Genomic DNA, 14,923 nt, shown 5'->3' with positions numbered 1-14,923 from the left:
TTTTCAGCAAGTTTTCAGTTTATGCTTTCTAACCTTAACTGGTTATCTGTTTGTGAATGATTATTATTGGCCTAAAAACAAAAAAAAAAAACTGGGATATAACATTTGCCCACATAAGCCACTTTTAGAATCATGGTGAAACTTTACATGACTTAAGCTAGTGTCATAAGTTTGAGCATAGTTATTCATCACTTAAACTCACTTTTATAACCTAGGCTAAACTTTTGAATGACTTAACCCTTGTAGAGATTTGTGCTAATGTTGCTAACATTCATTATGTGTGGAACTTTAGATCACTTTGACCACTTTTGCAATGTTGGTGGAGATCATTAGTGGCTAAGCCATCTTTGGTGTGTGCTTCTCAAAAATGGCCATTTAATGATTTAGTAGCTAAAAAATGGCCATTTAATGACTTAGCAGCTAATGAATGGCCAGTACAACCTAGGCACATACTTTCTTCCCTCTGCCATTTTTTTCACTTGTCAAAGTGGTTATTGCACATGGAGCATGTGCATCATTCACTTGAGCAACAATTTTCTTTCTCATATGTGGAGATTGCTAGTGTGTAGACAACAATTTTGTTGTAGTTAATAAATAATGTTTTGTTAAGTAATAATGTTATAGTTGGTTATGTAATGACATTTGTTTCCGAGTAGTTGTTGGCGGTTCTCGATGGTTGGTAATCTTAACCAATCATATGGGTACTATATATGTACTTCATTGTTTTCTCGAAAATCGATTATGCTTTTGTACACATTACATCCTGGCAATAAATGATATATCTTTCTGGCCATATTATCATGCTGATATTGTCATGTTACCTTACTTTATGATGTGATTCTATTTACTATTTACTTTGCATAATCTAAACTAGTGCCCTTCGAGAGTAAACATTTTGGCACTGTTGCTGGTATGAGCGTGGAGATCTAAGCCACAGAGAGGTAGCATGGCAATACGCTGTTTGGCAATGTAATGGGCCAATTGTTCTACTAGGAAGTATCGAAAACTATTGAAGAAGAGGAAGAAACAATTGAGGACAAATTGATGTAGGATCTGGTATACCTGTGGGAAGTATCCATCAATCAATATGTTCAAAGGGAGGCTCTCTAGTGAGAGGTCGTTGAGAGTGTCATTTGTGACGACCTAATAGTGAACGATATGGTCGACCACCTTCTTCAAAGATGTAATATCCCCCTTAATTTTTTCAATTTATTTCTTGTTACAACACAACAAGAACCTGTTAAGGTTAGGAAATCAAAATACAATAATGCCGAAATTGTAACCCTTCCACTTTCTGATCACCAAGTGCCCAATATGGGAAGGTGAGAGCATACGGTGTTGAGGGGATTGTTAGCTTCAAATAACTGGAAATATTACAATGCTTGGGCGGCAAGCCAACCCCTTCCACTTGTACAGCAGGTGACAGTAAAACTAAAGAAATCACTTGGCGGTAAACCAACCAAGGACAAGCCAAGAAACCAATATAACAATCACTCAACCGCTTATCTAGCAGGAGGACTGGGAATGAAGATTACTATCAACTCCGCTGCTTATTCAGGGAGAGGACTGGAAATAATAAACTATCACTCAACCACTTATTCAGTTGAAGGACAGGAGTACAAAATAGAATAGAGATAGGCGACAGGGCCAACCTCTTCCACTTATGCAGTGGGGGAATACAAGTAAATTGCAGCAAAGGGATTGATCAGTACTACTGAAACAATCTTACAATAATGAATCCTACAACTATTGTCAGAACAAGAGAATTATCAACTCTAATAGAAGGAAAGTTCTACTAGAGATTACAATGGATAACACTGAAATTACAACCTAATTGCACACTTAAACAAATCTGAAATGAAACTATCAACAACACCAAAACGAACCAGCAACAATGCAATGCACACAACTCACTTAAAACTCCACCAAACAGCTCCAAACCGGCGGCAAATGAATGCTAGAGGTTAGGCGATTAGACCCCCAACTCAACAAGCCCATCAAATCACCACTGAAAATGCTGCACGCTGCCCTAGGGTTGGCTGGAAATGTATGGCCAACAGGGAAGTTCGATCAGCAAGAGAAAAATGCACACCAAACCACTTGACACGAGCCTCCAGATGATGAATCGTCCAGCAAAGAGGCTTCCAATGAGTTATTAGCCAGAACAAACAGTCACTCGAGTAGGAAGATATGACTGAAAATCACCTACAACCACTCCAAAAACCAGCAAACTGAAAACACACCCCCACACACCAAAACTGGAAATCTCTCAATCTCTTTGATCAACACAATCTATCTCTTTAGATGAAAGATAGTCACAAATATTCAGCTAGGCACTGTGTTGTGCTTGCACACACACCCCTGCTTCGGGGACCCCCCGTTGTTTTGTGTCTGTTTGCCCGATAGGAGATTAGAATGCCTGAGTTTTTGTGAGTTAGGCGTTCAGACTGTGGAAGAGTAAACTCGCATCTTGGCCATTCAGGCCGAAAAGTAAACTCTCAAAACTCTTCAATAGCCCAGAGTCTGTTAAAGATCGCATTTTTAAGGTAAAAGAAGCGATAAAGACAATCTCACAAATCCCCTCCATAGGCCGAAAATGAAAAAGATAAAATGAAGAACTTAAAGTTAAAATCGCGCCTTTCAGGAAAATGAACAAAGAGTTTTAAATCGTGCAAACTAGTTCACTAGGCCGAAATCCTCTTTGAAGCAAAAAAGAAGCGATAAAGACAACCTCGCAAAAATGATCCATAAGCCGAAAAGGGAAAACGGAGCAAGTTTAAAGTTTGCAAAATGGACTTCATAGCCGAAAATTCGAAGTTTGAAAATCGCGCAGAACTCTTCATCATGCTGCAAACACTGGCAAATCGTGAGAAAAAGGGCTTTTGAGCCAAAATAAGGGAGTCAAAAATTCCTCAAGTTAAACTCGCAAAATCTCTTTGGAAGCCGAAAACTTCCACAAAGCCAAAATCGCGCGATAATACCCATTTGCCCGAAAATTGCAGGTTTTCCAAACTCGCAAATAACCCAACTAAGCCGAAATTCTGAGAAATAAGAGTTTAAGTCGCGATTTTTCACATGGTCGTGGTTTCATAAAATTGCCCATTAAGCCGAAGTTTCATGAAATTTAGGTAAAACCGAAATGGACCAAAATCGTGCAAATACTTCATTATGGCCGAAAAATTCAATATCTCCCAAGTCCGCGAATTTGCATCACGCATTTCTTCTGTGTAGGCCGAAAAGAGGGAAACCTATTTAAACTCGCGAAATGTCTCTCTAAGCTGAAAAGTGAAAGAGAGAACTTAAATTTTCAAAACTCCCCATTTGGCCGAAATACAAGCAAGCTCACAAATTCACCTAGTAGGCCGAGAACTTTCAAAAATTGCGAATTTGACAAAGTTGGTTAATAGGCCAAAAAAGAGTTACAAGTTCGCCAAACACTTCAGTAGGCCGAAATTTAAAAAGGAAAATGCTTAGAGGTTTCAAATCAGCTTGGTGGCCCGAAATCCATGGGAAGGGCGCATTAAAATGCAAACTGAGGGCTCATAATATAACCTATTAGGCTGAAATCATTCAAATTGGCCAAATTGCCTGTAAGGCCGAAAACCTATAGCCAAGTATGAATCGTGCAAAACAACCGATATTGCTGAATTTGCAAGTGAAAGTGAAACAAAGGCTTCTTTTGCCCAAACAACATCTCTCATTTTGCTTGTTGAACCCGAAATTGCCAAAAGGGGGGTTATAACCTAAAAGGTAAATCTCTAACAAACCCCAGTTTACCCGAAATTCTAAAACTTAGGTGATTTACAGGTAAGATCGCTCGAAATTTCACCAGGATGACGTTAAAATGGAAAGCCAAAATCGTTTAAAACAAGTGGAAGCCCTGAATTTTGTCTAAGTTGGAGGGCGAATCAGGACGAAGGATCGGAGTTCACGTATGAAGAGAGACATTTAAAAGATACATCTCACAAATAGCTTTTCAAGCCTGAACCCCACTGGACGAAGCCCGACATCGCATAAAATTTAATGTTTGTCAAATTAATTTAATTAATTTTTCAAATTGATTTATTTAAGTGAAATTGATTGTTTGCAGGTCGAAGGTATCGTCGGGAAGAACCAGGAGAAAGCCTGAAACACAAATCGAAGAAGGATCGCGATCAAAGCCAGGAGCAAATATGTAGCGCAGGATCAAAGCGATGAAGCATTGGGAAGTGTGCCACTAGACAACAAGTTAAAGTCCACCACCGAGACCAAAGACCAAAGAACATCTAGAATGCTGCCAAAGTGTGCAAACTCAAAAAGATACATTGCTGGAGAAATTCTAGAAATTCAGTTCGGAAAACTGAAATTGTTTAAATGTAAAACTGCTCGTGGGTCCCGCATAAGATATTTTGAAACAAAGGGGAAACATGTCAGTTGTGGACAACTATTCTCAACCACCAAGAGGACCGAATTAATGCCAAATAGTTGTAGGTAGTTGGAATTGTGGTTGAAGGGATAAGTAAGAATTAAGTGGGCATGGATTAAAGCTGCCAACTTCTAGAAGGCAGGTTGCAGCCCTTGGATGCAGTCAATCCTGGCCACCGGTTCGACATGTAAAATCTATAAAAGGCACGATGCCTCTCATTGTAAAGGTTAGAGTTTTGTAGTGGGATTTTAGAGTTAGAATAGGTTAGATTTTAGGAATAGTATAGAGATGCTGCAGAAATTGTTGTAATGGTAGTTGAAGCAAATATATGAACATTGAAATATGGTGTTTGTTTACTTTGTTTTAGTCTGTTTGCATGGTTTCTTTTAGTTGGTTAATTTTAGAGTGCAGGGATTTTAATGGTGAAGTGTAGAGGGGTATTTGATGCATTTCTGTTTATACCATTGGGGGTCTGCTGATTGTAGGTCACTGTGCATGGTTAGTTTGAACCCAAATTGTGCTTAGTTCAACTGCAGGTGTTCGTCTTAGGCTGCGCCAGAATTGGGTGCCTAAAACGAGTGTCTCCAGTCTGAAAATCCTTCATACCTTGGAGCTTGCACCGTTCTTGTCTAGTTGTGAGGGTGTCTCTGGCAAAACAAGAACTGGTTTATTGAAATCTGTCTACCTGCTGCATCAACTGTTATCATCCTTGTCTTTAGGTCTCCTAAACCCTTCCTCTTTGCTTTTTTAATTTCGCAATCCGAAAATCATAGCAGACCAGCTTGTTGCAAAACGTAAGTCCCCTTGTGCTCCTAGCAAAACACATCGATCACTGAGTTATCCCGCAGTCAAGAACTGACATTTGGAACCTTGAGGTTGTCCCCATTGATCAACTAAAACAACATTAGGGCTTCCTTATACAAGAGAGGGTAGGATACTCGACGAGATCATTCTATTCTGCATTGGCTAAATGGAGTTGTAGTTCCGCGATTTTAGCCACAACAACACACTGTCTTTCAAGTACGAAACTGATGGTTGCTAGGAAGCTCTCAACTTCGAAGCTCAACTCTGGCACCAATTTGGCAACACTTCGTTACAAATATTCATGGATACCCAAAACAAGAGCCCAACACTCTTATTTATAGTTTTTAAAGCTCTAAATTCAAATTCAAATTCACTCCCAAATGAATGCCAAATCCAAATGCACTTTCAATTCTCTCAAATTTGTAATTTGCATTTCATTCCCAAATCGCCCAAGTGCATAGATGAGTCACTTTATTGAAATTGCCAATAATATAATATGTGAGCACTCAACATAAACTTAGGGAATGACTTTTAAATATTTTATTTAGCAACAATGTATTTCTCCTTTAAGCAAATATCAAATATATTGTAAAGTCATAATCCCTTTTAATGAAAAATAACTCCATGGGCGTCTAGACTTAGGCTATTAGTTGATAAATTAAATATCAAATCGACCCCCTTTATGTCATACACCATTTATGCCTAGGCCAAGGGGAAAATAATAAAGTATTAAAAAATACTTTAATTGTCATTTATCGAATACTTCTCAAAATAATCTGAAGTCTGGAATCCTGAAAACTGCACTGCCGGAAATAGCCTCTAAACTGGACCACTGAAATCTGCCAAAAATAGCACTGCTAAAAATAGTACTTACTAAAAATAGTAAGTTTCTCCAAACTCCATTAGGGCACAAACCGGGAAGCAACTGTCACTTACTAAAAATAACATACTGCTAAAAATAGTAAGTGTGTCCAAATGCAATTTAACCACATATTGAGCAGCCGTCACAACTTACTAAAAATAGTAAGTCTGGAAAAAGTCTTCAGATTGATTTGCATGTTATACCATCGCGAAGCTCACAGAAAACCTAGAAAAACCCAGAGAAATAAGCTGCCTTCGCCTCCACTTACTAAAAATAGTAAATTTGCCAAACTCTGTTGCTTGCTATGCATGTACCATCATTGCGAAGCTTTCCGAAAACCTATAAGGAATCTAGAACCAAAACTGACAAACTCCGACAAGCAAGCCATCACAAATGCCGAAACATCCTCCTAGAGGTAGGAAACCCTAATTTCTGCTCCCGACTAGCCTACGGGTCTCCGGGATAGGCTAATGGCCAACTGAACTGATCACTGCGGAGAAGGGGACATTACAAAAGAGTCCCAATGCTGTTGGCACGAAACTTCATTGACCTTCAAGATTTTCTATGTACATGGAAATACGTATTGTTGAATGTTTTAGGTCTACTTACATTAAAAGGGAGACCCGAGATAAGTCGTTCTAACTAGAACTAGTACTATTTCTCTTGAGGGTAAAGAGCATAAACTCTTGAGGGAGGTTTGTACTTTGATGTGAACAAATAACTAGCAAATTTCCTTTGCTCGTTGATTCTGGGATGCAATAGTATCCTCTTTTTCTTGCACATAATTTTTTACTTCTACAAGTTTTATTTGCAACTCCTTTTATTTCCTTAGGGCCAACTTTTTTAATTTTTGCCTTATGTATACCAACTTACCAAGCATCATTGTTCTTTGATTGATGCATTCATTAAGAGGAAGTTGGGATTTTGCTTCTGCAATCCATGTTCTCTCTTCCAACTTGGAAATCTGGATTTTGTGGGTTTCAATTTTATCTTCATGTGACTATAGTTTTTCCCTCGCTGCTGCTAACTCTTCCTTGCTCTATCAAGGGTTTGGGTGGCCATTCTTTCGAAGAATTCTTCCACATCCCCAAACCCTAATGAGGTTTTTTGGTTGTTCTCTAACCTCCTTGGGTTGTGCAACAACCAAATTACAAAGGGACACAACAACCTTGTTGGCTTGCATAGCTTTTGGATTTTCTTTGTCCTTTGCCTCCCTGGCTTGTGTAGCAGTTGGTTCTTCCTCATGGACAGTTTCAACATCTTCTGCCTTTTCACCTTGCACAACTTCACACCCCATAGAGATTGTTAATTGCTCATCAATTATAAGGATGCTTTTGTCTTTGGGCACTTACTTTGCAAGTTCTAGGTCTAGATGCATTAACTTACTCCATAATTATCATTTTAATTAGCTTATGGTGAGGTAGGAAATTTGTAGAGCTCTTCCGTATCTCCATGGCCATCTTCCACAAAAGTAGGGTATATTTGCATGATGCTCATGATGCGAATGGTAAAGTAGCTTAAAATGATAACCATACAAATTTCTATACTTTCCTTATTAGATAATGTGTTTTTAGATACCAATGGCCACTTCAAGTCATGGCTGTGGAAAACTTGTATGGAGGACTCTTGTGGAATGATTAATGTTTCACCCTCTAGGAAACGTGAATTCCTTGCTAGCAGTAGACTAAGCTTAAGTTTGAACCATCTTTCCCTATGTAGAGGCAATCTCATGACTTAGGAGATTAATTCATCTGTAAAGGTTACATGAAGACCCCTCGCAATTGCTACATTGCCTCGAGGCAATGGCAAGGTCTAGGGAGATGTCATTGTATGAACTGTTTCTCAAATAATTGCATGACATTTTCAAAGATCATTGCAGTTGTTGGGTTACTACATAAAAATGCATTGATGGTGGCTTCCTTTTTGGTTGTATTACTGTCCTTTTTCTGGTTCTTGCTTTGGTCGTCAGATTTTTATTTTGCACAAACAATATTTTCCCCTATTTTCCAGCTTGCATGAAATGCTGTTGATGTGAATACCTAGCACCAACTGACAATAGTGTTGTTGTCCTCTTGTTTTCTAGCTATTTGCAAGCCCTCCCTTCATTAGGATTCTGACAGGAGTGTCTCTGATAATGTGATTGCTAGCTACTTGCACGCTTGAACATCACGTTTTCATTATGTTGTTGTGCATCACATATATCTAGCAATTATTTCCATAACTTGGTAATAATTTCCTGAATTTACTTGACAGTGATTTCTTGATTGATCTTAGTAATGATTTCTTGACATTTTTTTAAAATGATTCCTCTAAGTAATTTTGAAGTAATTTTATTATTTTTTCCCTACTTTAACAGGTGCAATTATCTTGTAACTCATTTTAGTAGTGTTGAGACTTCAAAGGTTCAATTATTTGCAACATGTTTGCATAGGATGTTTTCATTTTACATATTGATGAAAGAAAAGAAGACCCTACTTGAGTCAGTTTGGTAATGCATTTGATTTTTATTTATAGAGTGCAAACTCTTCTTGGGATGCCTCATTTGGCCTTCAGTCTGGATTGCTCAGTCCTGCATATTTGCGACGATTATTTGAACACATGGGTGCAACCTATATCAAGTTGGGTCAGGTATGCAACACATTCAATTCATGATTCTGGCTACACATTTTAGTGTTTTCTTCTATATTTAGAAATCTCACATATTAGTTCACATAGAGCTTATTGGGGTAAAAGTTTTTTGATGAAGCATTGGATGTTGTCATTTTAAAATCACCTAATCTCATATACATTCCTTAGCATTGAATTATATACATTGTTAGTGGCTCAAAATGATTTATGCTTGTAAATGGCTGCTATAACTGCTTTCTTTTCTTAAGAAGCTGTCATTGTTAGGAAGTGAAGACTTCTTGGCAATTGAAAGTGGATCCTACATAGCCTTTTGTATTGGGGAATCTAAATAGTTATTAATGTCTGGGATAGTGTCCTCATTATTTTTTCATGAAGATATAATTTTATTGATAAATAGAAAAAGTAGCTATTGCAAAGTAGTCAACCCAAATGAATATGGTGGAAGGTACTAAAACTACTCAAACAAGCTGTTGAAAGTAAAATGGAGGATGGAATAAGATGCATAGTAGAAAAGCCGAAGAAAATAGATGCAACATATATATGACAGCAATTTAACAAATTAATACTGCTGCAATCACATAAGTTTGAAGTTCAAAGATGAAAATAAGAGACTATTGGCAGTGATCAGTGAAAACTTCTCAAATATAGCCATGTGCAGCCTTAACCTTGTTGTTTGAATAGCACTGTAGAAAATTGGTCCTCCAATCTGTTGTAGTAGACTGTGCAGTGGGCTTGGAGAAATTCTTGGAATGATGAGGAAATTAATTCATATTTATGGATTGATTTGCCAAAGATTGCTTCTTTGCAGTCATGTTGTACAGTTTAAGATAGCATTGTTTTTTACTCTTTTGAGGTTATTATGGTTTCAATAGCCTCATTGCAATTCACTAGGTTCGTGTTTGAAAATGACAAGTAATTAACACATTCTACCAGTTTTTCAGGTGGGTTTTGGAGCTAGGGAAGGCACTTTGTTTGATTGTGCAGTAAATTTACAATAAGTTTAAATGAACTGTCAGTGTTTTCTTGTGTATGAGATTAGGTGTTCATGGTTTTCAAGTTAGGCAAGGACAGAATTGGTAGTGGAGGGGGTTTGAATCAACTGGTCTTTATTTCCAAACCATGAATTTTAACCTTAGGAATAGGATGCAAGTATTGTCGTAAACATTGAGGTCAAATCAGTGGTGTGTGGAGGAAGGGCAACATTGAAGTTGGAGGAGTTGATAAATGCGACAAGAAAATGCGACATATCTTGTAACATATTGTACTATAGAAATAAAGTTAAATTGCATGAAGGATGCTCCAATGAAGAGAATGGCACAAAGACAATGGGTAGGTAAGCACAATAGATGCACAAGGCCTTCTTGAAAATCTATAAAGTTGATGCCTTCCAAAAAAAATTCACTTGACATATTTGTGAAGAGCTCTTTTGCAAATTGAGAGATGAGAATTTCAGGGAGAAAGGAGCAAATTGTAGGAAAGTAATGGAAGGCAAGGTAGTTGAAGCGATGGAAACACCTATTATGTTAGACACAACAAATAACCCTTAAACATAGAACAAGATATACCTTTTCAAATTGATGGAGATGGATCCAGATGACACATTCAATGATATGTCCGTAGATGTGATCTGGACCCTGGAACTTATCACCCCTATGATATGTCCGTAGATGTGATATAACCTTTAGTTGCCCTACCAGATAAGGACCCTGGAACTTATCACCCCTATTCACGTTTTCTGATGTATAATTTGCACTATGATATGAAGCTGAATCATCATCGCTCACTATATGATAAGCAACATCATGTGTGCTATTAACTTTGCACACAATATCATCAAAGGTACTGCTGCTATGTACCTCATAGGATGGCTCAAAAAACATTGTAGAAGCTGCTGTATTCATAAGCTAAAATGCGATATTCCTTCATTGCATGCTCAGTTTTGTGGCACAGTTTCGAATGCATGTCCTTTTAGTCCTTGAAAGGTAATTCCTCTTTAACACATTGAGGAAGATTGCTATACTCCTCAAATATGCTAATCACTACCGCTTCTCTGTCTTGTGGTGTTGGATCTTTGCTAGTAGAAAGTGAAGATGATCCTTTCAACAGTCCAAACTTTGAAGGTGAATCCTCTAAACGTTGCAATTCACGTTTGAGCTTGTATTGTGTTTGTTCAATTTCTTTCTATGCCTGTTTATTGCCAAACAACTTTGTCATGATGACCTTTTTTGTTGTCCAATTGAAAGCCAAATCGAAATTGACTTGTGCACAACCGATTTCACACCAATTGAATGCAATCCTTTCCCAACAGGCTGGCAGGATTATGGCTCTGATACCACTGTAGGAACCTGTTGTGACGTATTCACACATTGCCCCATTGCAAATGGGGACCCCCCTTTTTTCGCTTTTTAGGATTAGTTGTCTTAGCTTAGCTGTTAGTAGTAATAAGGTTTTTTGCTATTAGCCTTTCGTTTGAAGAAGTGCACTTTCTCAGGTGGCTAGGCAATGGTAGAGTCATTTCTCCCTCCTTAGGTTGGAAAGAGGTCGAGTGATGTCAATTTGAGCATCGTAGGTAGGGAAGGTCAGTTGCAGGGTAAAAGGGAAAAATTTGACTAAGTACATGAAGATTTCCTTTGTTCCTCAGGAGCGAATATGTCTTTCTTTGCTCATTCACAGGAGTGAATACGTCTTCCTTTGCTCAGTCACAGGAGCGAATATGTCTTCCTTTGCTCATTCACAGGAGTGAATACGTCTTTCTTTGCTCCTTCACAGGAGCGAAGTCATCTTCAAGACATTTGGTGAAGGTGATTTAATGACTTTTGCACATGAGGATTAAAAAAACTTAAGAGATAGATTGATGGAATGGAGAGAATGGACGAAAATTTAACTAAGTTTGAAAAAATTTCCTTTGCTCCCCTTTAGGAGCGAAATACGTCTTCCTTTGCTCATTCATAGGAGCAAATACGTCTTCCTTTGCCTCTCCTTAGGAGCGAATTTCTCTTCCATTGCTTAGGTTTTGGAGTGAATTTCCTTTGCTTGGGTTTTGAAACGAATTTCTTCCTTTGTTAGCAAAGTGGGCTAATTGCACTTTATCAAGCTCCCTTCTAGGAGCGAATACGTCTTCCTTTGCTCCCTCTTAGGAGCGAATTCCTCTTACATTGCCCTCATCTTGTAGCAATTTGAACTTCTAGAAAATATTTGAGGATAAGGAACAAGTTTAAGTACCTTCAACGTCATTTTGATCATGGAAAGAAGCAAATGCATCATAATTTTGACTAAGGATTGGAAAGATGGCAAATTTGAGACTACTTCCATTGCTCCCCTTCTAGGAGCAAATATGTCTTCCTTTGCTCCCTTCTAGGAGCGAATATGTGTCTTCCATTGCTCTCTCATGAGAGCGAATTTGCTTCCAAAGCCTCCCTTAATGATAATTTGACACATCTACACACTAGGAGAGCAAAACTACAAGATTTAAGTTGATTAAAAGAGGAGAATTGATGAAACCTAGCTAAGTGGTGAATTCAAAGGTTACTTCCATTTCTCCCTGATTGGAGTGAATTATACTTCCATTGCTCCTCATCAGGAGCGAATATGCCTTCCTTTGCTCCTTCATGAAAGCAAATTTACTTCTAAGGCATTCAATGAGGGCTAGTTGATGATCTTTTGTGCATAGAGACTAAAACCTAAGACATGAGTTGGTGAAACCAAGCTAGAGGGCGAATTTGAGGTCACTTGCATTGCCCAAGTCTTGGAGTGAAAAACAATTACTTTGCTCCCTCCCAAGAGCGAAATACATCTTCCTTTGCTCTTTCATGAGAGCGAATTTGCTCCTAAGGCTTCACATGAAGGTAATTTGATGCATTTGAATGGATAGAATGGAGGGTAAATGGAGGAAATCAAGCTAAGTGTCTAAATTGTAATGACTTCCATTGCTCATCATTTGAAGCGAATGTCACTTCCTTTGCATTCATGTTGGAGCGATTTCCATTGCCATCACATTGGAGCAAATTTCTCTTTCATTGCTTCCTTCTAGGAGTGAAAGTTACTTCTATTGCTCCCCTGTAGGAGCAAACTTCCTCCATTTGCACTCAAAAGTCCGAAATTCTTCTTTTTGTGTGATAGGTAGTGTATTGATTCAGTTAATTTTGTTATTTCATCAATATGATTCAAAATGTCTTCTTTTCCAGGTCTGATTGAAGAATCAAAGCCAAGAGTGAGGAAGCACATTCAAGACTACACCAAGATGGAACACAATGTTGGTTGAAAATTTTGTACACTTGGGGGATGTGCAAAATTATGGTTTCAGCCATAGTGTGAGTGTAATGCTCTCCTAATTTAGGGAAGGCTCCCCCTATCTACAAACTAAACTAAACTAATATAGGTGAGACAACAGTCTTTCTTCTTCCTTCAAGAAAAACTATATTCTTTTCTCTTCACAAGAAAGTAATAGCAATTGGAAATAAATAGCAGTATCAACTTATAAAGCAAAATGAGAGAGAAAATGAAGTTTCCTGAAAGCACAAAGACTTCTGTCACTTTCTCCGGGACGGGAAAACGATATCAAACGCAAAGTTTTGTATTTGAAATCCTATCTACCCTTTTATGATAATAACCTACAAGAACAAGTGCAAGGTACAACAACACAAAGTTTGAAGTATATTGCAACTTTTAACATAGAACAACAAGAATGAGTGTAAACTCAAAGTCTCACAGCTCTTTCTTAACACAAATCAATTTCTACTCTAATTTCTTTCAAGAACAAGTGTTGACACAAAGTTTTACAGCTTCCCTTGATAAGAACTTTACTTTAATCTATATTAATCTCAAGTAGTTGCAACACAAAGTCTGCAAAGCAAATTTGATTAAGCTCTCAAGAATCACATGCAAGAAGTGCAATAATGAACACAAAACTCCAGAGATTCAGCACAAAGTCTAAATCCTTGAATGATTTTCTTCTATTCCATTCAACGTCAATTTACGCATAAAAAGCTCGAAGTCTTCCTTGCTGTAAATTTTGGCAAAGTTTACTTGCTTGCTTTTCAAAAGATAAAAATTACAATAGACCCCCTCGAGTATTTATAGGAGAGGAGCCTTGAGAAAAAGAAGTGATGATTCCAACTAACTTGGACCTATTCAACAACTAACTAAGATTTACTCAAAATTACAAGTCCTATTCTAACTCGACTTGTAATTGGTTTACTTGTAATCACAAAAGTGCAAGTGATGAGTTAACTTGCAATTACAAAATTGTTTTTACAAATAAACTTGTCAAAAAGAAAACTACAATTTAACAATTCTGAAATTAAAACTAAGTATCAAAAGATACTTATGCAGCAGCACGCTTGGCCATGCATTCTTCAAATTTCTGGATGATTCCTTGCAGCTCATCAGGATTTGGCTCATGGGTATTCTTAGCAACAATAACCGTTTTGATAACATCACAACAACTAAGAATTGTAAGTGTATGCTTCTCTAGAACAACTTGAACTTCTTGCAGAAAGGTTTGGTATTTCACCAAAGCCTGAATTGATGCAACTCAAAACTGTTGAACTTCCCATTCTTGATGAATCTTTCTTCTCAAATCTAAAATAACTTCTTCTTCAGACAATAACTCCTCATCCGGACTTACAATCTTACAAGAGATTTTCTCAAAACGAGAAACAATATCTTGCGCAATCTCAAGGCATCATCAATTTGTTGAATGAGTTCTTTCAGAACAAGAGATTTATTCTCTAAAAGTTCTCCAAGTTCTATATACATGGTTTTGGTAGGAATAATGTCATTCTCTTGTAGAGCATCCAACTTTTCTTGTAGCAACCTATGCCAAACCCTTAAGTTGCTCTCAACCTTTTCCAGATTCTGTTTGAAAATCTTAGAAGTTTGGTTCAATTTTACCTTGGGCATTTCCAGCTTGACCATTATGTAGAACGTTTCCTTCAATACCTGAGGACATAGATAAAAAATCTGATCTACCCAAGAATCAATTGCTCACATTTTCTGAGCAACTCGTTCCATTTCCTTGACTGATTCTTCTGAGACAAAAGAAGTTGAAGGATTGATCCCTTCCTCGGAAGATTTAGTGATCTTTTGGATCACTGAGATAAGCTGTAAATTTTCCTCTTTCAGCTTGTCTTTCTTTGCCAGAAGTTCATCATATCGCTGCACCAATGAAGTCATTGAATGCTGAGCATCATGCATGACAACTGCATGTGTTTGTTTACCAAGTT

The 14,923-nt window shown here is 37.7% G+C and overlaps 1 protein-coding gene across 6 annotated transcripts in view; it reads left to right on the top strand.

Annotated features, from left to right (window-relative positions):
* The window catches only part of LOC131067530 (uncharacterized aarF domain-containing protein kinase At5g05200, chloroplastic), a 242,703-nt gene that overhangs the window by 55,641 nt on the left and 172,139 nt on the right, over positions 1-14,923 (top strand). For all 6 annotated transcript variants that reach the window (XR_009359156.1, XR_009111826.2, XR_009111828.2 and 3 more), the window contains exon 4: positions 8,586-8,699. Coding sequence is in view for 1 of the 6 variants with exons in the window: in XM_058002567.2 (XP_057858550.2) it covers positions 8,586-8,699 (114 nt within the window). In the remaining 5 variants the exon portion in view is untranslated. The remainder of the gene's footprint in view (positions 1-8,585; positions 8,700-14,923) is intronic.

The sequence above is a fragment of the Cryptomeria japonica genome, chromosome 10 (genome assembly GCF_030272615.1).
Source record: "Cryptomeria japonica chromosome 10, Sugi_1.0, whole genome shotgun sequence".
Taxonomy (NCBI): Eukaryota; Viridiplantae; Streptophyta; class Pinopsida; order Cupressales; family Cupressaceae; genus Cryptomeria; species Cryptomeria japonica.
This window is presented reverse-complemented; position numbering and strand designations above follow the sequence as displayed.